The following is a 27,425-nucleotide window of genomic DNA, read 5'->3' as shown; positions in this document are numbered from 1 at the left end:
TTTAGAAACAGAAAGAAACAGGACGGACAAACCCTGTCTTTATTTGGTCACATGCAACCATCTACAACGCATGCACACACGTGCACGGCGGCCGGCACACACACACACACACACACACACACACATGCATTCAATGGCGCAGTGAAATTTATCCTCCGCATTTTCCCATCTTGGCCTGTCCTTCCTAATCTACACTGGTTGTCCATGGGAAAACAGTAGTAGTAGTAGTAGTAGTAGGACTAGCAGAAGCAGTAGCAGTAATAGTAGTAGTAGTAGCAGTAGTAGTAGCAGTAGCAGTACTAGTAGTAGTAGTAGTAGGACTAGCAGAAGCAGTAGCAGTAATAGTAGTAGTAGTAGTAGTAGTAGTAGTAGCAGTAGTATCCTGGGTTTCAATGCAGAGTTTTAGTGTCCCATCATGGTCTAGATGCTTTTTCAGAGACTTTTCCACCCTGACAAGAATACAATTTTAAGTGAAACACTGAACCCTTGTAATTTTTTCATTTTTTGGCATGAAAATTGTCATGTATAAACATATTGAACATTGGCTCAAAATATCAGCTATCGCAGCTTCATTCCAGAAACATTGGAATTGGCAAACTGCCTTCAAAGCTTATATCCGTCGAACCCTAACTACACAACATACAGTATGTACTGTATATGAATATAGATATTTACTATTTGAATGCTTGCTAATTGCTATATATATACAGATATTGTAATTCATATCGCAATCACAATATTCAGTAACACATTTTTTTGGGAATGTAGTCTTACCAAGAACTTACTTACCTAGAACTTTTAAACTTTCAGGAGCTTTCTGGCTGAGAAGATTCAGCCAATGGGCGACACAGTGACAGCTTTTCTTTCAGTATGACATGGACATGAGACGTTATGTCGTCTTATACCAGGTTTGACCTTGAGGGGGGGGTTAGGTCATTCATAACGACGTGTCACATGCCTCGTAAAACCATCTCCTGCTGTGTCAGAGGCACCATAAAGACCAATAAAGTTCTCTGGGGGCATCAAGTCACAGTCAGCATAACGTGACAGATGGACTCTGGTTCTCTCCCTCACACTTCATGTCCACTAACTAGAGCTGCATGATTAATCAAAGAAAATCGAAAATCACAAAAATGAGCTACATCAATTCCCATATTGCGAGAGGATGCAATTATTTTATCAGTGGTGGCTGCTCAAAATCGACTCCTAAACATGGTGTTATGGTGCTGAGCCCAATTTCTGGCCTATAAATTAAATTGCATATTATAAACAAACTTTCATTGTATTCAAATACAGAAAATCTTCAGCAACCACAGCTCAGTTTTGCATTAAAAACGTTTCTTTTTTGCCGAAAAATCTAGAATATTGAAAAATCTGTGTCTGCATTACTGTGTTGCAATTTATATTGTAATTGCAATATGCAATATGAACAATAAGATACAACGCGCTCAACTCACGATAATACCCTGACAACTGGGTGCTGGATCCTTAAAGTGGTAGATAATGAAAAAGAAACTATGATTAGCCCCACCTGTGTCTATTGATTGTGAATTTGCCAATACACACACTGAAGAAGGGTGTCTTGCCCGAAACGTCCGTGTGGCAAATAAAAAGTCAATTTGGAATATGCAATATGATCAATATTGTGTAGCCCTACCATGAACAGCATTGACTAGCAGTAAAGTGGCCAGATTCCATTTATTCTCAATGGAGAGGAGCGGGGTGGGATGGAGAATGGTGATGAAAATGACTCTGTACCCGACACAATCCTCCGCTCAACACACTTGAGTTTCGGCAAAGTTAGAGGACCGCGCACCAATCAGAAATTTGCAGTAAATTTTGATGACGACACGGCACAACCTACCAAGAAATTGAAATTTCCTTTTTGACTGAACAACTTCCTAAAATAAGTAAAGACAGAGCGTCTCTTGTTCACTTCCCAGAACAAGTTTCCTCAGAAGGGCCAGAGATTCAAACTGGAAAACTTCTCTAACCTCTAAGTCGGCACCATCCTGCAGCTTTGTTCTCATAACTACACAGTGCAGCTTTAAAAACAAGTTTAACATCAATACCATATGCAGATAGGGAAAGGCCAGGCTGTAAATACATTCTGAATAACATGGGTGAAACCTGATAGTGTGTGTGAGCCCTCGCCTCCCTCTGTCCTTGTTGATAATTCAAACACACCTAGACCCTGTATAGGTGTGGATGTTTATAGTTAAAACATTAAATGTCGTATCCACAGCTGAGGAGTACATTTCCAAAACACTATATATCGATTTAGGGAATAAAATAAAATTAAATATAGAGGATCCAGTGTGTAAAAGTGTTTAGTTTGTCAGCCAAGGATTCAGAAGTACCATAATTTATGAAATTTTGTGTATAAATCATTTTGAAATTAGGTGTCGTCTCTTTTTTTAAATTGTGGATATCTCATTTTTAAACATACCTCTCTGCTTACAGTATGGCAAAACACAACCTTGTTTACATAATGATTTATTGGATCAAAGATATTTTCTCTGTCTTGACTTATGTATTGCTACAAGGACAAGTATGCAAAATTTAAATGTGACTTTTAGACAGATGTTGAAGGTGCAATTGGTTTGTTTAGGCATTCAATGTGTGTGAGAACTGCAGCAAAAGCTGTTAGTAAAGAATTGACACAAAATTGAAGTTATTGAATCTGAACTATTGGCTCTCATCTTAGTATTGCAAATTTTCAAGTAGTTCCCAGCCTTCGACATGGCTTGGAGACGGCAGCTGAGTTATCACATCAGAAAAAAAACTCTTTAGTTCCATCTATGTTATTATTGTATTTATATAAGGACCAGCAGTATGTGACAGCTAAACAAGAGACATATTTACACACGTTTTGAAGCTATAAGAAGAGCAAAATGGACCGATATTTTGAGTTGCCAAACTAGAATTCCTGATTGGCTCTTTAAACTCGATCTCTGTGTTATTGTGATAACGAAGGCTGATGTCTGTGTTTCAGGTTCTTCATGACGGGCTACCTGCCTCTGGGCTTTGAGTTTGGAGTGGAGATCACCTACCCAGAGTCTGAAGGCACTTCCTCTGGACTCCTCAATGCTTTCGCTCAGGTAAGACAAGCTTATGACGCAACCACTGCTCTCTGAATCAAGACTCCATGTCTTACGCCTTTAAAGGTGCTGCGTGTAGCATTTTAACATCAATAAATCATTCCTACAATAATTTTGAAACGTTAGTGTAATTACCATAAACAAATGAGACCATCAGTGGGCAGCCTGTCAGCCTCTATCAGCCTCTACTCTGCATCCTCCATTGTTTCTCCACCTGGTGGATCTGGAGGGAAATCTGCTGGATCGCTTTACGGCACAAAACAGGAAGAGGTTCTGTTCTTCCAGAGCAAACGGAGCTAAAGCTGAAAGAGTTTCTGGCAGCAGATGGTGGAAGGAGGGAAAGGAAGATGGAGAAATCACTTCCAGCATGTTGATCCTCTTCAGTGAAGACAAAGAGGATACGTCTGAACCAAGAAGAAAAGATCCTCTCTGTGACTTATAGGAAATGTGATTTTAATTTGAAAAAACAATAGCACTGGTGTGAGATAGAGGCGACCAGTTGTCTCCACCATGCTCTCATTTGTTTACAGTAATGATACAAAGGTATCACAATTAATTTGACAATGATATATTGTTTAAAAACACACAGCACCTTAAAGAAATACTTCATCCCCGCCTTCTCCCATATCTTCCTCCTCTACTTGCTCTAATACACTCCTGTCTTTAAGTAGCTCTTATTTCTTTACAAACACATTACAAAATGATATTTCTATCTATCTATCTATCTATCTATCTATCTTCCAAGTTGCAGTATTTTAATAAGATTTTTATTGAATCTGCTTTGTCAAATCAACTGAATTAGAAGGAAACTATCACTTAATTGCTTAATCCGGACTATTACTTACTCTGTGTGTGTGTGTGTGTGTGTGTGTGTGTGTGTGTGTTTGTGCAGATCTTTGGGATCATTTTCACTCTGATCCAGGGCAGACTTACCACAGACTACAACCCGCTGGCAGGAAACCTCTTCCTCTGCGTCTGGATCTTCCTAGGAATACTGCTCACTGGTAGGGTGTGTGTGTGTGTGTGTGTGTGTGTAAGTGCGTGTAAACCAAATATCAGGATCTCATCGTTCCTCATTGTGTGTTTCAGCCTTAATCAAATCAGAACTGAAAAGACACAACGTCAACGTAAGAGCAGACAGCAACCACCTGCAGGCAGTAAGTCCACACACACACACACACACACACACACACACACACACACACACACACACACACACACACACACACACACACACACACACACACACACACACACACACACTAGGCCAGTACCGCATTCTCGTAAGCAAAAGATACCCAGATGTTTAGAATACCGGTAGGTTAAATTCATTCTTTACACAAGGTAACTGGAATTTGTCCTTCTGCATATCCGTCTTTACACTCTGCCTCAGGCTTTCTTTCACGCTGTTTTGAGAGTCTGGGGAAACTCGCCCAGCTAGCCCGTCACAGAGGGGCGGAGCCTAGGGCATTTGGTGGGAGGAGATTTCATATCAAAATTATTTTGTTTTGAAACTACAGTGCCTGGAATTAAGCGGTCATGGGAAGAAAAAAAGGCATATCGGATGTAAACTGATGCACTGTCTGCTAACTGGCGATAATTTTTTTTCCAGTTTTGGCAAACTTTGCTCAGCCGCCACAGTGACAGGTGGATCTAACAAATTCACCAAAATCACCCGTGTTTGGCGGGTGGTGGGTAGGGCTGGCAGTCGATTCCAAAAAGAATCGATTCTTTGATTCCAGGCATTTGGGAATCGAGCACAGACTCCAAAGCTGTGGAGTCGATTCCGCACAGGACAGAAAATGTAGATCGCCCCGAGTGAATCCCAAAGCCGATTGCCTCTCTGGCGATTCTGGTAAGTGTGCAAGTGGCTCAAGTTTGCCCGGCAACAGAGTGAGAGAGCAGGAGAGGGAGAGATTACACCAGGTATTAGACACTGCCTCTGACTGTTGAGAAAATGCCTAATTCTACACCGCACACATCGGTAGTGTGGTGGTATTTTAGTTTAGAGAAAGATGAAAACAAAGTAAGATGTCAAATTTCAGGTAAGACTGGCTTACAATAAAACAACGTCACCAATTAATATTATAGGCTACTGTTTATTTTACAATATCTGCTTGCTGATGTTTTCATTTTTTGGAATCGAGAATCAGGAAAATTCCAACATTTCTGGAATCGAACAGCTCTAGTGATGGTTTCCCACTTTGGATCTGTGTCTTGCTCAAGGGCACTTTGGCAGTGTTAGTTGCCTGTGATTACTGAACACACTGTATGCTAAAGCATTAGCATACGCACCAGACAGAACTATCTACCAGAGACCCAGATGATTTTGGTGCCAATCCTCTCGTTACAAATTGGGTACTTAAAAAGTCGGCGTAATCCTTTAAGAAAATGTCGCTGACCGCCTCTGGGAGAGGCATTTCCCAGAATTCTTGTGACAAATAGACACTTAGATGGTTACCCAGTTGTATTTATTGCTTGGAAGGACAAAGCTTGATAATGCCAAGCCGCTCCGGTTACCAGGCGCTAATATGCCAGCTGCACTGCTATTTAATTTGGCCTGGTCAAAAGAAATACAGTTACAGAAGAACACAAAAAGCAAGACAATATGTGTGTGTAGGCTGTTTTAAACAGCTAGATAATGTCATCTGTGTTCACCGCAAAAAATGACAAGCTGTCCAGTGATTTGAACGCGTTTCCAGGTCTATCAAGCTTATTTCGGGATATTTTTAGTCAAATTATCTCTAATCTTGCTGGTTTCAATAAATTTCACTTGATACATGCCATTATGACTACTTTAAAGAAATCATCATAAAAGAATGAAGAAAATCTTGAAACAAGAAAATTTTTCACTTTCACCAAGCAAATTTTTATATTATTAAAACCGGTTAAATTATCTGCCAGTGCAGAAAGATGATTTCACAAAAAAAAATCGTATAATAATCTTGAAAAGTCTGGATACAAGATAAAATAACTTAACAACTCTGTCTGTTTTTGCTGTGTGTTGTTTGACAGTGATTTAAGCAAATGTTAACTTGCTTCCAGTGCCTATCCTTGGTTGGTACACATATACACAGGAATTTAAGCACCAGGAATCAAACCAACAATCTTTTTCATTATTGGCTACCACCCCACTTCTCTCTTCTCTCTGCCTGGCTCTTATTTCTTAACATAGTATTTCTCTGTCATACATGATCATTCCAGGGACACAGTGATATTTGATATATCTGCTGTCAGGGTGCTGTGGCTCTGATCCTTCTCCTTTCCTTTTCCTTCCTTTCTTACTATTGGTTGCTTGTAGTTAGGATTAGACCTATACATTTGTCTGTAGAGGAAAAAAAGAAGAAAAAAATCCATGTTAAAATGTTAGAAAATGCATTTTTGGGTGCGTACATATGGACTCCCCATATTTCCAATGAGCAGCTCCAGTGAACACGTTGGAAGCCCATGCAGCGTTCCTCTTCTGATCAGCACTATAAATTGGTTTGCTGATAAATTAGACAGATTTTGGCATTTTTCCAGTAAAAATCAGTCAGTTTTGCCCATCACTGATACGATGCAGGTGAGGATATGATTTTACTCACCAGCTTCATTGGTGTCAGTCTGTAAAACCTGCTGCAGTGAAACCTGCCTCATCGCAAACCCACCTAATTCTCACTTTCCTTTTCCTCCCTCACTGTGTCTCTGTCTCTCTCTCATCTGCCTCCCTGTGGAGCGCCCTTTAGACAAGACAACATCATATTTCACTCTGTCTCTTTCTTCAATACTTGCCTCTTACTGAGTGTAACATGAAGTGACCTTAAAACTAGACAGATTCTTGAACCTGTCTCCGCTAGGGTTGTCGTGGTGGGCGGTGTTACCGGTGGCATACGGTCTTGGAGTCCACACTGGTGTTATTAGCCCCACACCGGGAATACCATTATTTTGTATTTTGTAAAATAAAAGGTTCAAGTTAAGCTACTAAATGATAAATGGACATACTAACAATATACTGATCATTAATATGATCACTAATATGACAGATTAGGATGAATATGATTAATTATTTGTCCTTACCTAGTGACCGTAATATGTCCAGTACAATCCAATGGGAGCCTAAATAAGGGCAATATGCCAGAATCTGACCTGCACTCACATTAACTCTCTGAGTGTTGAGCAGTGTTATAAATCTCTGATTAAAAAGTGTTACAGTTTACAAATGCCATTAACACACATGAGTTTGGATAGGAATTTTAAGTTTAAGTTTCATTGTAGTGACGCTGACTTTGATAGCGCTTAGACCACCTAGTGGCGACAGGCGGTATCACCGGTGTGGCCGGTGTTGAGGAGGGAAACAACACCGGTGTCAAAATGGCACCACCGTGACAACTCTAGTCTCCGCTCTTGCTCTAGCTACAGTCCCCCATGTTTCTGCTTTTCATAGACTTCCCTATAAAGTGCTTGTCAATCTTGACATTGAGTCTCTTTTTGTTTCTGTTCTGCCATCGCTCCCTACAAAGTGTCCTTCCAACAAAACAACCTGATCATGAACCTAGCTCCCAACTGATTGTCTCTAATGATTGCTGAGTGCGCTACAAAGCACCCTTCAGACCAGCCAGTCCATTAAATCTGTTTGTTTCTTCACGATTCAATAAGTCTTTGTCCTACGTTCGTACTGAGTCTTGCCGTTATCGGACTATGGATCGGTCTCCTTCGTTTTAATTTCGCATTAATTTGTTTGTTCATTTACTCATTCGTTTGTTCATTCTTCTGTCCTTCACACGATATCTCAGACACCGCTGATCAAATTTTGTCAAAACCTGGTGAAACATACTGATCATCCCAAGGCGGGCGCTACATTGTTTGTTTGTTTGTTCGTCCATGTGTCACATGCAATATCTCAGACACCGCTGATCAGATTTTGATGAAACTTGGGCAAATGATGCATTTCATCACTATGTTCGGGAATTTTCAAGATCATACTGACTGGCGCTATAATTATAAGGTCAAAATGAGGTGACATATTTGTTACTGATTGGCCCAGAGGGGGACTGCATCATTTGTGTGGGGTTTACTTGTTTTCCTTGTTTTGTTGATTGCTCGAGGAAACGCTTCTTAAATTTGGCAGCCTATTAATTTCTTCTTTCTTTCTCTCTCCTCTGCCCTAGCTCCCTACTGAGTGCCCTGTGGAGTGCCCTTCAGAGAAGAAAACCAACGGGGTCAAGCTGGATCCGTCGTTCAGCTTCTCCCACGAAACCTCACTGTAGCCCCGCCAAGGCACTGGATCACAGGAAAACAAATCAAGCTGCCCTGGGCACGGTACTGTAATGTGAAGTACTCAAAGGTGCGCTTGATCTTTATTACCGAGCATAACGTCACCGATGTTCGGAAAGCCGGAAGCTCTTTATGTGAGCCAGGGTAAATCAAGCACACCTTGAGTATTTTATAGTCACGATCTACAGTGGATTCTAGCCAGGCGGGGCACCCAGCAAGGCATGGAGGGTGTTGGTTGATGCTCCACCCAACATTTCCGATGCCTGTGACACTCCTCTGTGGTACGATCCAGGTCCCCTGCGCTCCCAAACACCTGCACAGAAAGAAAAAGGAGCATTTCCAGAGAACTTTGGTTTTACCATGGAAGGATTGTTTTGGAGTCGTAACGAATTACACAAGCACAACCTAGAGAAGAAGCTCCACTGCACTTCATTTGTGCTGTAGGTGAGGTGGGGCACTCCTAGTTTGGTTATGTAAATTAAGTTTTGAAGGAAGACAGAACAGAACAGAACAGTAGAACAAGCTTCAATTCCTAGATCACCATCAGACTCAAACAATAGTAAGGAATGCAAACGTCAGAACCACACCGCCCTGACTATAGTTCTGCAAAATATTCCTGTGATGCTAGACGGATCATATTTGATGGAGAAGTTATTTTTGTAAGAGTCTCCAGGTGTCTGGGATGAAGGGCTAGAGAGCAGTTCTGGCTTGGCTGCTGCACTGGGCCAACATTTCCTGAGGTTACTTGAACTTTCCTTTCACGCTCTGGGTTGTGCAGTTCAGCCTGGTCTCATAAAATTTCGTGAAATGAGCACAAAGTCGGAAACGCAGACTACGTGTTGTGGACACAAATTATGTGAAGATTGCGTTCCTCCACCATGAATTGGATTATGTGACATTAACAAGAATTGGACATGCCATTTTCACCTGTTCGTCATGTGAAAAGTTGGCTGACGGTTAAGTTTAGGCAAATAAAACAACTTTGGTTAGAGTTAAGGCCTTTGCACACCAAGTCCGTATTTTTCGTCCGAAATTGTCGCACGTTTAAAAATAAATACGACCTCATGTTGTGTCAAACTCGTTTACACACCGACTCCGAAACTTTCGTCCGTCATTAAAGTTTTCGGAACAGGTTCGATTTTCTGCTTTTTTTCGCATCTGTCAAAAGCCTTTAGAGAGTTGTTTGACCACTCAGAGCCACTGTACTGTTGTTATTAGCCATTACGCACGACTGGATCTACTGGGATCGCCGGCAAAGCCTCGAAACACTGATACTATCAGCTCTGGCAGAAAAGTGTGATAAACAGACTGATCACAGGACAACTATTGACCATTACCTTGTCTGTATGTTGCAGCGTTTTGAGGCTGTGCCCTGAATATCTGTGGATCCAGTCGAAAGGCTGATCACCTATGCGCACTTTTCCGATGGCACAATTTGGATAGCCAAACCATGAAGTGTGTGTGCGTGTGTGTGTGTGTGTGTGTCCCTCCTTAGACATACTGCCAGCCGCTGTTCAGGATCAATTGGATCGCGGAAATTGGTGGTCTTCTTTTTAATGACGACTCCATTTTCTCTCGTATTATGAATTTTTGCAACGAATAGAATAATAAAACGCATCGGATTCAGTGTGCAAGGTTTCTGTGCGTAACGATTTTTATCGGATGACGGATTAAAAAAACGCATACGAAAAATACGGACTTGGTGTGCAAAGACCTTTAAGGTTAGGCCACTAAAACAGTTTGGTTAAGGTTAGGGAAAGGCTTTGGTCATGGTTAAATAAGACAAACTAGCTAAAAATTCACTCACAGTAGAAATCTTCTTGAAAATTGAACCCAGATCGTCAGAGTTGAAGGTAAATGTTTACGCCCATCCATTACGCCATTGGCTGCCTGTTTAGTCGGGCCTCCTTCACGTAATCCTTTCATGGTAGGAAAACGTATTTCTCTCTACTTTTTGTGCATGGAGCACGTATTTGCATTTTAATACATCATGTTAATTTCACAAAATTTCAGGAGATCAGGCTGGTGCAGTTCTAACACGCAATGTAAATGTTACGTTAATACTGTATCATTAGTCATTTTTTTAATCTAAGTCACAAATTCTGTTCGCAATCCAAGAGGAACATTCATTCAGATTCCAGTCAGAATCTGTTTTGAAACACATTAGGATCAGAAGAGTTGACTTCAAGTCTGTTTATTTACTGTGATGCTGCATCAAGTTGCATCATATGAACAGACTTAGGCCATAGAAGTAGTTGCAAATATTTTTTTATGGTTTGTTTTAGTGTACTTAATGATAGGTGGGTTTTATCTCTTAGGAAAATACATTAAGTGCCAGAAAGTTTAGACAAATACATGGTACATGAAAGTCAATTCAGCAACTTAGCTGACATTATCTGAAATGTCCTGATAAGCTAAACTCCACCCATCTGGTACTCCATGCAGGTTAAAATAAACACAGAGAATCATTTGCAACTACTTTTGACCCAGGTTTACATATGAATGTGTTTATATTTTACCTGGGTAAATAGTCCAGGATTAAATCCTTCCAGGACCCTTCCATGTGACTGACTGCCACAGCAGAACCAAACTAACCCTAACTGAGCAAACCCAGGCCTGCATGGCTTTCTATTCAGGCCAGGGATGGGCAGCCATGTGCCATGGAGGGCCAAGAGTCTGCAGGGCTCTTTCTCAGTATGTGTTCTTGTGCATCCTTGTGTCCTCAATGACGCGCTTTACGTAATATCTAACTGCTGAAGCATGATCCCCAAACAAAAGACCGCAAGGATAGAGGACAGGTAAAGATCTCAGAACTTTACTCCCTTTACTTGAGGATGGATCAGATGGTGACTTAACTGACAAGAATGAATGGGAAGCCCCATGATTCATTGCAAGAACAGCACATGTCTGAGCAGTGCTGTAGTCTACAGTATGGAAAATGAACAGCTGTGCGTCTTGATTGATTGCAGGCGTGACATCAAAGTTCATCTCAAACTGTAAGGAAGTGTCTCTCTGCTTGCTTTCACAAGAAAGTTGTTTTCTCCGAGACAACTTGGGAAGAACTTTCTCCACAAAGTCACAAGTATTGACTTGGCGTTCTTGGATTTTATATTTAGCCCAGGTTTTCGTTCCAACCAAACTACCAGGTGATTTCACTGATTAGTTCCTCCTCAACAGTTGAACATGCTAATCAGTGAAATCAATGATTGGAATGGAAACTTGCATACTCAGCCTGCCATGGCACTTGGTTGCCCATCCCTGATTCAGGCAAGTGATTATAAAGATTGAAAGGATTTCCGTTGGCAGTGTGATCCAGAGGGTGGATCCCAAAGCTCCTTCACTCCTCCTCCTGTCCTCCCCTCCCTCACTACCACTCCTCTCCTACCAGGAAATAACCCGGAGGAGACGAAGGGAGGAAAGGAGCGGAGGAGAGGAGGAGGCCATTCGGGACCGTTTATTTGCTACTCCATGATCAAAAACGGACATCTGCTACTGATGAAGTGGTCCTATCATAACTGACGTAGTCCAAGCCCATAATACGCCTTATAGCCAATCAAAGTTTTTATGCACTGCTCGCACATTAACCTGAAGTTGCTGAGGTTACAAGTTTGAAAACTGCACTGACTGTAACGTTAACCGAGAGTTAACTGTCATACTAACATTCATGAGTTGGTAAGTTTTTTCCAAGTTTTTTTTTTTATCACTTATGTCATATTCTGGGCATGGTCACAGTGAGGTCACCCCTTCAAAAACACCTGTGCATCCTCTGCAGAAGGAGCGGCTTCTGGCCTCCTCTGCTATTGGAACAGCAAGCAACACGGCGGCACCAAAATACATTTCCGGGTCAGGGAGGAAAGGAGGAGTGAGTTTTGGAGCTTTGGGATGCACGCCAGGTCTCTTTTATATGCATGGGGTCTATGTCAGTGTTGAGTACTTTGAGTCTATCTTACCACAGATGTAGCCGTTGTAGAAGTCCCGCCTTTTCCTGTATGCTTGTCGAGATACTGCTGCACCTTGGCTCCAAACCTAAGAGGAACTGTTTGGAAAAATCAAACTGCAAGGAATGGTCTGGTAACGAGTTGACTGAGAGATGTTAGAGATTTGTTTTGCAATATGCTAGTTCTGGCTCTACTGAATAACCTTCAAGAAAGAATTATCTGTGGTAGTATTATAGGACAGATGCAGGATAAATGCATGAAGGGGCCTTCTACGATGGCTACCACTGTTCTACCTGATGACACACGGTGTTTCCTACACAACCACTACGGACCAAACCGAATCTCAGATATATTCTACTGAGTTCAGTGCACAATAAGGACACGCACAACTACAATTTTTCTACTTTGATGCATGATTTCAAATGTGTTTGAATGTTGACGCCTGTCCAATATTACACAGTGAGAATCTGTATGTCAGATACTTGAGCTTCAGTCTGTGCTGCAGTCAGTGACATGTGGAAATATGACAAAATGTTACCGCCATCTTGTGCGTTTTGGAGCAACACAGCAACTAGGAGCACAAAGAGTTTCCTCTGAGACAGAAGCAGATGCTTAGTGTATGCGGTTCTCAGATCCAGATGTGATGTGAAAAGCTGCAATCTGGAGTTTGTTTGACCATCTGAACTTTGGTTAAATTCACATAGATTCTTGAAGAGTTTGACTTGTAGATGGAATTAAGCTTTTTGTAGCCTCCTTAACCTGTCATACTTCAATGTTTATGAACATTGCCAACATACATCTTTTACAGCCTCATAATATTTGTAAAACTCATGTTTAGCTGTCATGTAGTCTACTGTCACCCTTGTGTCCACAGCTGTGATAAGTCTGAAATCCAATAAGTCATGATGTAAAAAAAAGCCATAGAAGTGGCAACGCTGCCTCCACAGGGGGGCGCCATGCAGCAATTATGGATTTGGGCTTTGATCAATCCTTATTCATATACATTTAGCCTAAACCTACACAATACAGATAATATGTGACTGCAGTTTGTCTACATTTGAAGGGTTTCATTCCAAAATGTTATACATACATCAATGAATAATCAATAATAATCAATCATGTCCAAATCCATCAGTTTGGGAGATACATCTTTTGTTTTAGAATTAAATTCTTTGCTTTTGGACAATGCATATTCTCAGCTTAGCCTCACAAGGCTAATGTCAGCTGACCATTTGTTTGGAAATTGCAAAATGGCATCAACAGGCAACTTTAACTGTTGCACCACTTCCCTAAACAATCCCGGTTTAGCAACAGTATTATTGTTGAGAAATTATTGTTGCGAAACAATCATTATTGTTGAGAGACTGTAATTTTTTCCCCCAACTATTAGAATACAATCTTGTATACGGTTTAACCATTTCAAAGCTGATCATTGGGGAGTTATTTGTTTTTCAGTTATTTTATGTGGGAGTTTATTGCATAATTATGACAACTCTCTGTGTCAGAATAATGTTATAGAGACCTGTAATGGAGTGTTATGAAAGTGGTTACCGGTGTTGACGAGGGACACGCCGCCATGTTGGAAAAGTAACAGCAAAAGAATAATTTGTAAAATGATCAGATCTTCTTCCATGATTGCCTCCTCCCTTTTCCAGTATAATCTGAACACTCTACCAATGAACAGAAAGGCATTTTCTTTGTTTTGTAAGTGAGGTAGAGGTGATAATGTTGTACTCTTTCCTTATGTTATGCCTCCAATATGGTGGCGTGTTCTTCGTAACCACTGGTAATCTGTTGCTTCGCTTCACTTGATTGTAGATAGATATTTATTTTTTTCTATTTTTTGGAACCTGTGAAAAATGTGTCTAAGTAGTTTGTTGACTGATGCAATTCCCCTTTTGTAGTTCTTAGCAAATGAAGAGCTAACATTTCTGCTTGATAATATTTCATTGTCATTTTCTAATTTTTATAACTGGGAGTACATTTTTATAGAGCTCTGTAGTGTTGACATTATGTTCTAATAATTTATTTTATCTTGTCATGTAATGCTATTTATCAATATCTGCTCATAGTAAAGAAATTATAGCAAAAAGGTATTGAGTTAAATTATGAAGGGGCTGATAACTTATGGTTATTCAGTCTGTAAAATACTGAGAATTTAACTGGCTTGATACAAACTGTGAGACATTTTCATGTTTGCGCAATATGATAACACTGACATGAGCATTTTTTAAAATTAACTTGGTGTACAACACATTAGGAAAACCTTTCTTACATTGAGTTGTACTTCCTTTTGCACAAATATCTCAGTTGTCAAGGCTTACAGATCCTTTTGTAAGTTGTCTCCTCCCCTCCATCTACATCTCTCTTCATGACTGAAGTGGATTTAACAAGTGAAATCATTAAGGGATGTTTTGAGTTGTGGGGTTGCGAATACTGCAATGGCAATTTACTCATTACAGGCTTTGTTTGAATTCTTGACCATGGTCTCTCCTCTGCTTTATCCACCAATCAGATCTCAGGATACAGACAAGAGTCTCATTTTACAGCATAATTTAAAGCAAGTTCTCTCCACTTGGCGGTGAGGATCAAAAAATGGGTTGTGAGATGTTTTGCTTGGCTCAGGACAGTAACATTACTGTGTCATCTAACACATTTGGGTTGTGACTTCATGGTGAAGGTCAAATGGGTCTTGATGTATAAGCAAGTGAGAATCAATTAAAAGGATTTTATTTTAAATCGAAAGGAACAGCATTGAGGTAGTTACTTGCCTCAAGAAAAGAAATACGAACTGAAAATAAAGGAAGAACAAGAGCTTCTTCTGTCGTGTCCACAGCGGTCTGACCTGGGTTGTGAAAAGGCAGAACACCTCTCTCGTGTATTTTCCAAACCACTACTGTTATTGCACTTCCTGAATACAGGATGTATACTGACCGAACAGTACTTAAGTGCAGATGCTTATATTTGTGCAGAATGCTGCACTGTCTCAACGTACCCCACTGTTCAGAAATGTATACGTAGCTGTTGATTTAATTTACTTATGAAGTTATTGTTGGACTACAAGTTGTTTGAAAGCGCCCACACTGTTGTTGGAGAAACATGTCTGGAGTCATGAATACTGGGTACATGATGATGTTGTATGCAGATGATACTAACCTGTACATACTGTTGCAATCAAAACACCCAGAGTAAAATCAGAACAATAAAAGGATTTTACTCTTCCTGCATCTTTGCATCTTTTTTTAATTTCCTATTTCACATGTAGCTTCAGTGTCAGTCACACCTGGAACAAACAGTATTTGCAAATAATTCATAGCATTTATTTTAATCTACTTGGTGTACCAGATTACAATAACGTTACATTTAAATTGTTCCTACTATGTCTTGTCTCTCTATATTAGTGGGTAAACAACAAAATCATCATTACAACTGACGACAAAACATATAACGGGCATTTTAATTGGTACTCGGTAAGTAACATGCATTATTTAATAAAATAACAACGGTAGGTGCTTTTTCTCACAAATTGGTAACGTTTGTTTTTGGAGTCAATATGGAAGTCGATATGGCGACGTCAACAGATCAGTGACGTCACTGCAACTCATGGGTAGGGGAAACGTGCAAAGACAGCAAAACACAGCTCACAAATAAATCTGATGCTAGTTATACATAGCTCAGATAGTTTCTGATCTGACGATTCCACCAGCATCTCTATGCCTGGAGCATCTTTTGTGGGGAGGGAAGACATCAGTAAAAAAAAAAAAACTCTCACAGAAATCACAGAAACATATTTGGATTATTTGTGGTATGATTGAAGTAACAACAACAACTGAAGTAAGTGGCGGCCATAACAACAGAATGATAGCTACATAATTTTATATTTCATTTTGATTTTTTTTTTTTTTCTGTTTCTATTCCACGCCTTTTATAAGGACTACCTTCTATAGAGTACAACAGGTGGTGACCTCACCTGGCACCAAATATCAGCCAATAGCAGATGGCCATTTCAGTAGCATACTTTTTACCATAAGATGTCTGGCTTTATCTGGGTTTGGTGTTTAGTTACTCTTTAATCAAGCTTCCTTTTGTGTAATGCTTTTGTGTAATACTTACTTGCTATGACAGAGGAGCGGATTAAAAATGGCACTTCCTCATTTGATTTGACCACTGGAATGACAAAAACAGAAATTACATAATTTCCATCATACTGTATTCTCCGCAACACAGGGCCAAAGGGCCACAGGAATCCCATTCAATTCAATTCAATTCAATTCTGTTCAGATTCAATTCTCTTCAATTCAGCTCAATAAGTTTTAATTATTCCAGTAGGGAAACTGATATTTCATGCAAATACAGCCCAACAAAATGAAGAATGGAAATGCTACATATCCATTTTTGGGAACAAAACCCTTACCCCTTCCTGTTACTGGGAGTCTAATGTGGTTTCTGAATTCTGCTGAGTGGGTCTTCAATATGACTAAAATACATAGAGGATCTAGTCTGTCATACTGACAGGCTGGGTGTTAAAGACAGCTGTTTCACAACTGGCTACCTTCTCTGGCTTTCACACACAAACTCAACCACAAGGAGGAAAAAACATCATCAGGCAAACATTACCTTAGAGAATATAAGACTGTTGGGACAGGGGACAGAGAATGGCTCCACTGGAATTTATTCTGATTTTTGTGCTTCAGTCTGCAGGTAAAGCCATATTAAATTTAGTTTTGCTTGTTTAAACATATCTCTTGATTTCACAAAACCTAAATGTAACCTTTTCTTTGTTATTGCATAATGATTTGTGTGGAAAGCTGCTAACAGCCATCTGCCGAAACACCCTCTCTGGCTTGTAGAAAACGGTTCCAGATGATATTTAGAGAAGAAGAAAAGCTATTACGAGCTAGTTATTTTTAATAGATTCTCAAATGAACACAGAATTAGGCATACAGTACAGAATTAAATGAAACAGCACTCCCATATCACAATGTTAAGAGGGAGTGTGGAAGAAGGATTGTGTTAAGGCATCAACACCAGACCAGAGAGAGTCAAATACTTTGCAAAAAATAATGAACACTTGTTTAACCTACTTAAATCATCAGATGGGTGGGGTTTAGTACATCAATACAATTCAGAAGGTGTCAAGGACAGAAAAGTATAAAGAACTGACTTTGAAATTATTTCAAATAACACTCAGTGTACTGTCCTTAGTGGCAATCCCCACCCAAATGATTCTACAGGCAGGATAAAATAAACAGAAAAAACTAAATCAAATAGTAATGCTAATACTATATGCTAATGCATATGCATGATAATATAAAACCTCATTGGTATGCATAAGATATTTGCATTGCATAATATACAACACAGAGAATAATACTGCTTATGCAAATCAAAACAAAGATAAAATAAACTTTTATCATCCCTTTTTTCAGGGGAAATTGTGTCATTACAGTATAGTAAAATAGTAAAAAGGTATGATATAGATATGAATAAAAGGTAATAAATGAGATAAATTAAAATACAAATACAATAAAAAATATATAGTGTCTCCACGATGCTGGCTAAAAAGAATTCCCATAATGACTGTCTATTGACTCAAGTTCAAGTTCAAGTTTGTTTATTTATATAGCCCTTTATCACAAGAGAACTGAAAGTCTCAGAGAACTTTACAGAGAATGAGCCTAGCTAGATCTAACTAAACAAAATCAGTGGTGAACAAAAAGATATCGGACAAGCATAGCGAAAAACACAAGGTAGACAAGAGCAGATTTTTGTGACATCCAATTTGTGACAGCGATTAGGCATAGTTCTAGGTTTGTAAGTTGTGAACGGCCGTCAGGTCTAATGGGTATGTAAATTTGAGTATTGTCTGCAAGGTAAAATTTAATACCATATAGCTGTGGAAAATTTCACCAAGAGGTAGCATGTAAATGGAGAAAAGCAAAGGTTCTAGCACAGAGCCCTGCGGTACACCAAAGTTAACTTTAGAGTATAGTATGTGAGATACAATGCGTTCTATCGGATAAGTAGGAATTGAGCCAGGAAAGCGCAGTCACGGATGCCAATGTAGTTTGCTAGGTGGTTTAGGAAAATATTATGATCGACTGTATCGAATGCCGCACTCAAATCAAGTAAGATAAGAACAGAAGAAGAGTCTGAGGCGAGGAGGAGGTCATTTACCACCTTTTGTGAGAGCAGTCTCAGCGCTATGGAGAGCCAGATTGAGAAGGTTCAAAAAGACTATTGCACGAGAGGTAGTCGGTTAGTTCAGTTGGATAGAAACTTTATTCTTTCCAAGACTTTAGAGAGGAAGGGGAGATTAGAGATTGGTTTAAAGTTATTAAGAACATCAGGATCGAGGTTAGATTTTTTGAGCAGAGGTATAATTACGGCTGATTTGAAGGAAGAGGGCACAACGCCAGAGGAGAGAGAGGTGTTAATGATGTTGAGTAGGGAGGGGCCTAATATTGGGAGAAGTTCCTTAACCGATTTAGCGGGAGGAGGGTCAGATAGGCTGCTTGTGGATTTAGAGGAAAGTACTAATTTAGAGAAGGTGACTAAGGAGACAGTCTCAAATTGCGAGAGTACGGTGGTGGTCTCTATGACACCTAATGCACAATTAGGAGAGGGATCAACACCCTTGGTGGGTAATAAATTGATAATCTCATCTCTAATAGTCAATTTTGCGATTAAAGAAATTAAGAAAATAATTTGCAGTGAATGGAGAGCTCACTACAGGGGAGGGTTTGCGATTAAGTTTTGCTACAGTGTTGAATAGAAACTTAGGGTTATCTTTATTAGTGTTAATTAGATCTGAGAAATAGGAGTGTATGCTTGTAATTCATTATGCTATCGCTCCATGCTAGCCGAAAGACCTCAAGTTTGGATGAGACTCATTTACACATTATCAGTCCAGTTCAAAGAACATGAAGGGTTTCATTCCAAAACATGTCCATTTTGATTGATTGTAAGATTTCACATGATGCATGATGCATGATGGGATCAAAATAGAAAACCCATGTGAATTCAAAGCATGTAAATTCATGTGCTTTTTGGACACGTGTTGGTTTTCATATGTCAACATGTAAAATTTTCCATTTCCCATGTTAAAATGTTAAAATTTTGACCTGTAAATTTTCTAGTTTTAGTTTTCATATGTGAAACAAATATTGTCATATGTAATGGCAGGTGAAAGGGTGAAAACATGAATTTAAATTTTCACATCTGAACTAAAAACTGGCCCGTCACCCAACATGTGTCCAAAAAGCATGTATTCATTGACTTAACATGTGGATTTTCACATGTGACTATTGTCACAAACTGGCTCAGGGAATGTGACAAGGGAGCCCACGCAAGAGGTTTACTTAAACATAATTTATTAAAACTAAGGTTAACACAAATTAACAATGGAGTGTGTAGATCAACATGGTCAGCAATGCGAGCAGGGCATGGATGTGTGGTTGATGTGCTGTAGTGGTGTTGAAGGCACAAACCAAAAGGAAAGTGATGCCGAGAGGATGTCAGCTGTAGGAAGGGAGAGACAAAGTGAACACATGGGCCAGTTTATATAGTCCAAGGGCCCAGGTGAGCTTAATCAGCTGACGACCCTCCACTGCCAATCAATTGTCTACTGAGGTTGGCCAGGACAGCCTCAAAGACAGTGGGAGGGGCGTCACACTATTCTGGTGGATATCACATTTTGGAATGAAACTCCTCTATGCAGACATGTTGTTGTTGGCTATTCACATGGTAAAAGCATTGTATTTGAACTAATACTGAGAGTTTTATTTCAAAATACACTCCAGGCCTTGTATATTTCTGCTGTAGGTATGAAGAAAACCTGGTAAAAAATGGGGATGTTTACAGTTACAAATTAAAATAACTGAAGACTAAAGAACTAAAGAGTTCATTTTCAAAATGCCAAATATCCATTTTGGGTGAAAAAAAAAAGCCTGAATTTCATGATTCAATGTCTGTAAAATATAGAAAATCTAGTCTGGGCTTTTTTTTTTTTTTTCAACCAAGGACATAAATTACCCAGCATCTTTCAAAAATTACCATAATATGTTTAAATTTTCTGGCGTCAACCATTTTGTAATCATGGGTGTCACTTTTTGCAAATGCGACTGTCTCATTTTTAGAGCTTTACTTTTCAACTGGAGCTATAAAACTGAATCGACTGATGTTGTTTTCTTCCCAGCAGGCATCATTGGACAATCCACCTTCTACCGCAGACCTGGAGACAGTGTCACTCTACCCTGTGTCAATGCTGTGTTATCCAGTTACCCAAAATGCCCCACAACCGAATGGATTTTCAACAGAGACCCCTCTTCAACTGCTGTGGAGCTCAAGGATGGAAATATTGTCTCCTCAACCCGAGCAGCCAGACTGAGTTTAGGCTCTAATTGCTCTCTGGTCCTTCATAACATCAGTGCTGAGGATGCTGGTCTCTACAGCTGTAGACAGAGCGATAATGGACCGGAGGCATTTGTCAATCTAAATATTCTGACTAGTGAGTCTTATTTCTATGAAAACTCATTGGGGTTGCTATTTTTAAACTCACTGAAACTGTTATTTTTAAACAAGGTAAAAATAATAATGGCGATAAAAAAGCTAAAACAATGACAGCAATAGAAATCGATCAAAATTAATAATAATAATACTAATAGTGGCACTCTCCACAGGATGCTACAGTAAAGATACCGTAAATAAGATAAGAGATACTTATTGGTACCTCATAGCAAAGTGGCTGGGTTTTTGGCAAGAGTCATACATTTCGACTTTTGCTAAGTTATCACTGGTTTTCTGTCAGTCTCTCCATCTCCACCAGACACAGATCCAAACCCGGACGGCAATATCATGTTAATATGCTCTTTGTTGAAATATGAAGACAGACTGTGTGGACTGAACAGAATCAGCTGGGTGGACGAGATGGGCGCCGAGCTGCATGATGAAGGCGATGGACAGAGTAACTGTATCTCTGTCCTGACTGTGAGGCCTCAGAACAACAGGAAATACCACTGCCAGTTGACTGATGATAAGGGCAAGGTGGTGCTATATGTCGACTACCCACCTGCCTTCTCAGGTAGGATTCATACAATAAGTCAATGTACGATTAGTTAAGGTAGGATAAGCTAGGTTAAGATAAAATAGAATAAGTTAAAACAAGATAGGATAAGATGGGTTAAGATATCTTAAAATAAGATAAGTTTAGTAAAGACAAGACAAGACAGGTTAAGATAAGTTAAGATAGGTTAAAATATGTTAAAATATGTTAAAATAAGATAGGTTCTGTAAAGACAAGACAAGATAAGACAGGTTAAGATATGTTAAGATATGACAGCTTAAAATAAGTGAAGTAAAATAAGATAAGTACATTTACACCAATATTTAGCTGAAATTGCCACTCTTTCATTTTTTGAGTGAACTATTCCTTTAAGATAAGACAGGTTAAGATATGAGAAGACAAGTAAAGATATTGGCAGCTTAAGATCAGTAAACATATGTTGAGATAAAACAAGAGGGGTTAAGATCATTGGAGATGTATTAAGATAAGATAGGTTAAGATAAGATAAGATAGTTTAAGATAAGTTAAGATGAAACTTCCCATTGTGGAAATATTACTATTTTGCCGCAGCAAATAGTAATATGAAACAGGACAAAAGAACAAAATAGAAGATAAATAAGAACATAACAAATGGGGGGTATTTAACATAACACAACTGCCAATTACAATATTGTAACATATTAAATAGAAATATGACAAAAAAAAAGTTTAATTCTTGCATTCAGACTGTTTCCCTTCTTCAAGTTCAAGCTTCCCATAATGAAAAAAAAAAGATGTTTTATATATAGTTCAGAATATGGTTACAGATATGATGCCAAATCTAATAAATAATAAATAATAATAAAAATCAGCCAAAAGTAGATTCATGTCATTAGAATCATTTTTTAAGAGGTGTCATGTTTGTCAAATGGCTGAATATCTCATTTTGTAATGAAACTCGTTTAATTTGCTAACCGGTGTCCTCTGACCACAGATGCTCAGACTCACATCTTTATTGGTGCAGCAGCAGCGGTCGGGGGGGTAGTAGCACTGCTGATCTTCACTGTTGTACTCATCAAACGCAAGAAGAGAACAAAAGGTAGAGGAAGTCGCTAAAACACTATAACTCATTGTATAGGTAAAATAGCTGCGTAACAACAGCATCCTATGCTATGCTATGCTATGATATATGTTATGCTATAATGTGCTATACTATGATGTTATGTTGTAATATGTTATACTATGATATATTTTATGCTATAATGTGCTATGTTATGCTATATTATAACATATATGAAACGGTGGAAAAAAGTAATGTACATATGTACCGGTCAATTTGTGTATTTACCGACAGTGTGGTTCATGTATACATGGACCAATGATTTTGTACATTTACCAGCAATGTGGTAAAATTCAAAAAAATTCCCACATATCCCGGTTTATCTGCACATGCCCCAGTTCATGTGAAAACTACTTGGGCTACATTTACCGATTTGTTTGCAGATTTCCCTCTACACTTGTTGTTCAGCATCTGATGCATGTCTTTTTTACGTCCGGTGATGTAGCACCATCCAACTGGTTCGGCTGTCAGTTCATACAGGCCAGTCTTAAAAAATTAGGGGCAGTCAGTAATATGAACGTTTTTCCACATGAACGGTAACATATACAGTATAATATATTTGAAGATTGATCCTTCACACTTATCCTTTTTTTTCAGATGTTCAAAAATCAACCCTTTCCTTTGTAAGTAAGATGTACTATTTTGCAATAAAATGGATAAGATTCATATAGAAATAACTAGCTAGGTAACTTGCAATATAGATAGACAGATACATATGCATTTACATACTTACATAATACACATAGGTAACTGTACATCAGTAGATCATTTTAGCCTGCGACCCCCTGATCCAGGTGTAAAGATGCAGAATGCTGAACTTTGACAACAAATGATGATTTCTATTTTCCTTTTTTTAGGCTATTTTACTGGAAGAAGTTTTGAGGCTGCAAACATTCATTATTTCACATGAAAAAAGCATTCCACACAAACATCAATAAACAAGGCAACAGTAAACATGCTGTCATGATGCAGGCACCTCTTGGGCCAATCAGTTACAAGATGCATCAATCCCTCTCCAAGTTTCATCAAAATTGGACTGGTGGTGTAGCAGTTAGGACCTTTCAAAGTTAGACATTTTGACTTTTTATTATAGCGCAGTCAGTGTATTTTTTAAAAGCCAGAGCACACTGCCAAAATGTGCCTTCCTTCCAAAGTTTGTCAGGATCAGGACCAGTGGTGTACGAGTCAGGACCATTCAAAGGCTGAAATTTTGATCTTTTATCATAGCGCCCCCATCAGGCTAATCTAAGTAAAATAATTTAGAAGTCACATACGAGAAAGAAAGCATTCAACCCAAGCTTAAAAACATGATTAAGTTGTGTATTCAAAACATTTTTTTTTAAATTCTAGAAACCATCTTGTGACCATCTGGCGGATCCTGAGCCCCAGGTTGAGAACCACTGCTGTGCATTATAAATACATCCAAATAGCAGGCAGTAAGCATTCTCTTTTTAAACCATTCTGTCATCTGCACTCAGGCTGATCCGGATGAAACTCTGACCTATGCCAGCATCAGCCATGACAACCAGAACAAGACCACTCCTAAAAAACAGGTTGAGTGACTTGGTACTCTTGTGTTTATTCAGCTGTGGTTCTGAACTTTTGTAATGAGCCCATTTACATTTTGCCTTGCAGTACGGTGAAGGCAGTACAGACAAATCAAATTATTTGTTGTGGATCCCAACTTTTTGGGCTTGTTTCTAGAAGTTAGTCAATGCAAATTTATTTAAAAATAGCTTTTTATCAAAACAGGTTTGTCTCAAGGTGTTTTACAGGTTTGTCCCTTCACAAATCAATAAATTCATATGAGGATATGAATACTCAAAATGTACTTTTATATAGCACTTTACATTACGGTACATAAATTACAGGGCACTAAATGTAATTGCATATAAATGTATTAGAAGGTAAACTATTTTCTGGAAATAAATGAATATTTGTAATTATAACGTGTAATTTCTCAGTTAAATGCTGGTAATTTCTGGTTATAATAAAGTAAGACTTATTTATATAGTACAAAACGAGTAGGCTAATTATTAGCATTATAACAGTACTACATTAATGCATTAAGTTGTGCAATCATTACTGAGTAATTGCTATTAATAGAGTTTGGAGACATTTGCTTACCGGTCCTTTCCTCCTCTCTTAAATGGAACTTCTATATTCTACCACATTGTTACTCAATACTTATTGAGTAATAATGGTTAAATGCTCAATACCTATAGAGAACTATTTGTAATTATGTGTAATTTCTCAGTTAAATGCTGGTAATTTCTGGTGCTCATGGGTAATTATTAGCATTATAACAGCACTACATTAATGTAGTAAGTTGTGCAATGATTACTGAGTAATTACTATGTAATATTTTGGAAACAGTTGCTTACTGGTCCTTTCCGGCTCTCTTAAATGGAACTTCTGTATTTTCTACGACATTATTACTCAATATTCTACCATATTATGACTTAATACCTATTGAGTAGTAATGGTTAAATGCTCAGTAACTATGAAGAAATAATCTTCTAACTAGCTCAACGCCCTATTGAACCAAGGAATAGAGTAACTACATTTTTCAGCTCATTCTATCACACCATAAACTTATTTGACAATTTATGCTCAAAAAATGAAATGAAAAAAATATTTTATTGTATTTTACACCAAAATCTCATAACTTTAACTTCCTAGAAGATGAAAAATGTTTAGTGGTGACTTCGTTGTGTACCTCTAAAGACCCCCCCACCCCCACTCTACCCCTCCCATCAAATCAAACTGCCTTTCTCTCCCTAACTGATCTCCCATTGGTTAACACTTTTGAATGATCCCTCCCTGCATTATGTCCCAGTCCATCATCCTGTTTCAACTGGAAATGCATCGCATTAAGAATGCTGTTTCATTGCGACTGTAAGTTTTGAAGTGGTTGTTGTGTTGTGCAGGTCCAGGAGGAAGAGGAGGCGGTCACCTATTCCACAGTAAAGATTCCTCTGGAGGAAACAGAACCAGACAGACGCCTGAATGATCCCAGCAGCCTCTACACCTATTGTTACTATTAAATACATCTAGATGCTAACACCGTCAGTCACTTTCTTTTTTTTTTTTTTTCCCTTTGTTTTTAAAGGGCATTTCATTACAAGTAAACTCAATGTGCTTTACATTGAAAGACAAAAAATACAGGCATAAAACATGGAACAAAGGTAACATGAGCAACATAAATATAAGAATATAAGCATGAGTAAAGTGCTGAAACAGAACCAATGAAGCATACACCCAACTTACCACACAGCAATAAAAACCCAATAAAATCACATGCAACCAACTGCACAAAAAAAACAAAAAAAACAAGTGCCACAATACGAGTACACACACACACACACACACACACACACACAAACGCATTCTTACACATTTGAACACATATAAAATATTGTATAAACACCAGATTCTGCAAAAACCATTCGGCCTATATGGCCCTTTTACAACTTGTGGACAAGATTCATACTGCCTTAGAAAAGAAAGAGTTTGCATGTGGTATTTTCCTGGATCTCTCCAAAGCGTTTGATGCTGTTGATCATAACATTTTGCTTGCAAAACTAAATAGATATGGATTTCATGGCCATGTCTTGAAGTGGCTTAGTAATTATGTTTACAATAGAGAGCAATATGTTAACATCAATGGTATAGAGTCTAAGAGAGCTATGATACAGTGTGGGGTACCACAAGGTTCCATTTTAGGACTCTTACTGTTCCTTATCTACATAAACGATCTTGCAGCAGTGTCAAACACGATATTTCCAATTATTCGCAGATGATACTAATCTACTTGTCTCCAATAAAAATTTGACAGCTCTAATCAATGAAGTAAACAATGGTCGTCTCACATATTCAAAATGGTTTCAGACAAATAAATTGGCATTAAATGTGAAAAAATCCAATTTTATGATATTTGCAGGGAAGACGAATTATAATTCAGAACTAGTGAAATTGTATATTAACGGTGAAGAAATGAGTAAAGTCACATCAACAAGATTTCTAGGGATCTTAATTGATGAGAAACTCACTTGGAAAGATCATATCAGTTTTGTTTGCAATAAGATTACAAAATCTCTGGGGATTATTAGAAAAATTAGTGCCTTATTACATTCGTCTTGTCTTCTAACATTATATTACAGCCTAATATACCCATACCTTACTTACTGTAATATTGTATGGGCAAGCACTTTTCCCACATATCTTCATAAAATTCTACTGCTGCAGAAACGTTTTGTCAGAATAGCAACATTCTCTAACATCTTGTCTTCTGCCTTAAAAGGCTGTCGACTGACTGTTTCTGTATGTTGATCCAGTCACCATGAGAAGGCAAAACCACCAGACCTCTGCTGGCTGCTGAACCCAAATCACTTCCTGAACATCTCTGAAAACAGGAAAGCTGCAATAAGGAACCAACACCTCCCCATCCTCTAAAATACCATCATATCTCTCTTTTTAAGTGCTAATACCAGTTGGTCAGTCCTGTTTCAATATTAGAATGACAGATTCTGTTTGTTGTGCAAAATCTCCTGCAGAAACACACTTCTATGGCCTTGCTTTTAATTGAAACATATATGAAAACCTTTTTAGTCAGATGTGTCATTTTTCGTTATCAGTTGATCAGCCTTAATGTTTGAGTGTGTGTGTGTTTGAATTTGTGTGTGTGTGTGTGTGTGTGTGTGCAGGATCACTGTATTAGGATCTTGGAGAATAAGTCTAGATTGTGCAGAAGTCTTGGCCACAGTGTTACATTCACACAGCGATCACACCTGGGTCAAACAGCTGAAATACTGTTTGGCCCAGGTTGCATTGAGTCTATCCTCAGGTGAAATTAAAAAGCCGAAAAAGTGGAAACATCCTTTGTGAGATGAGAGAAATTAAGCGCTCATTTTTGATTTCATGTTTTATTTTTTGCATGTACTCATTTACTACTTTTCACACCAAAACAC

General features: G+C 38.7%; 2 protein-coding genes across 3 annotated transcripts in view; both read left to right on the top strand.

Moving 5' to 3' along the window:
• Positions 1–15,497, top strand: part of flvcr1 (FLVCR choline and heme transporter 1) — a 28,484-nt gene extending 12,987 nt beyond the window's left edge. For both annotated transcript variants that reach the window (XM_071534973.1, XM_071534972.1), the window contains 4 exons: positions 2,996–3,101; positions 3,994–4,105; positions 4,191–4,258; positions 8,249–15,497. In XM_071534973.1, the coding sequence (XP_071391074.1) occupies positions 2,996–3,101; positions 3,994–4,105; positions 4,191–4,258; positions 8,249–8,347 (385 nt within the window). In that variant the 3' untranslated portion in view covers positions 8,348–15,497. The remainder of the gene's footprint in view (positions 1–2,995; positions 3,102–3,993; positions 4,106–4,190; positions 4,259–8,248) is intronic.
• A 4,621-nt stretch (positions 15,498–20,118) lies between these two features.
• Positions 20,119–25,502, top strand: LOC139657214 (uncharacterized). The gene is made up of 8 exons (XM_071534976.1): positions 20,119–20,132; positions 20,572–20,801; positions 21,102–21,374; positions 22,330–22,434; positions 23,053–23,078; positions 23,806–23,844; positions 23,934–24,008; positions 25,386–25,502. Exons 1-8 carry the CDS (start codon positions 20,119–20,121, stop codon positions 25,500–25,502), a joined length of 879 nt encoding a protein of 292 aa, XP_071391077.1.
• The last annotated feature ends 1,923 nt before the right edge of the window (positions 25,503–27,425 follow it).

This window comes from Centroberyx affinis, unplaced genomic scaffold (genome assembly GCF_046629955.1).
Source record: "Centroberyx affinis isolate AG114_WGS23_722 - 3 ecotype Tasmania unplaced genomic scaffold, CSIRO-AGI_Caff_v1 ptg002642l_1, whole genome shotgun sequence".
Classification (NCBI taxonomy): domain Eukaryota; kingdom Metazoa; phylum Chordata; class Actinopteri; order Beryciformes; family Berycidae; genus Centroberyx; species Centroberyx affinis.
The sequence above is the reverse complement of the archived record's forward strand: the minus strand, read 5'-3'. Positions and strand labels throughout refer to the sequence as shown.

What these genes read in the sequence shown, in the direction of transcription:
- LOC139657214 (XM_071534976.1), top strand. An exon ending in CTACCCACCTGCCTTCTCAG is followed by an intron (nt 21,375 to 22,329) that starts GTAGGATTCATA and finishes CTCTGACCACAG; the next exon opens with ATGCTCAGACTCACATCTTT. An exon ending in AGACCACTCCTAAAAAACAG is followed by an intron (nt 24,009 to 25,385) that starts GTTGAGTGACTT and finishes TGTGTTGTGCAG; the next exon opens with GTCCAGGAGGAAGAGGAGGC.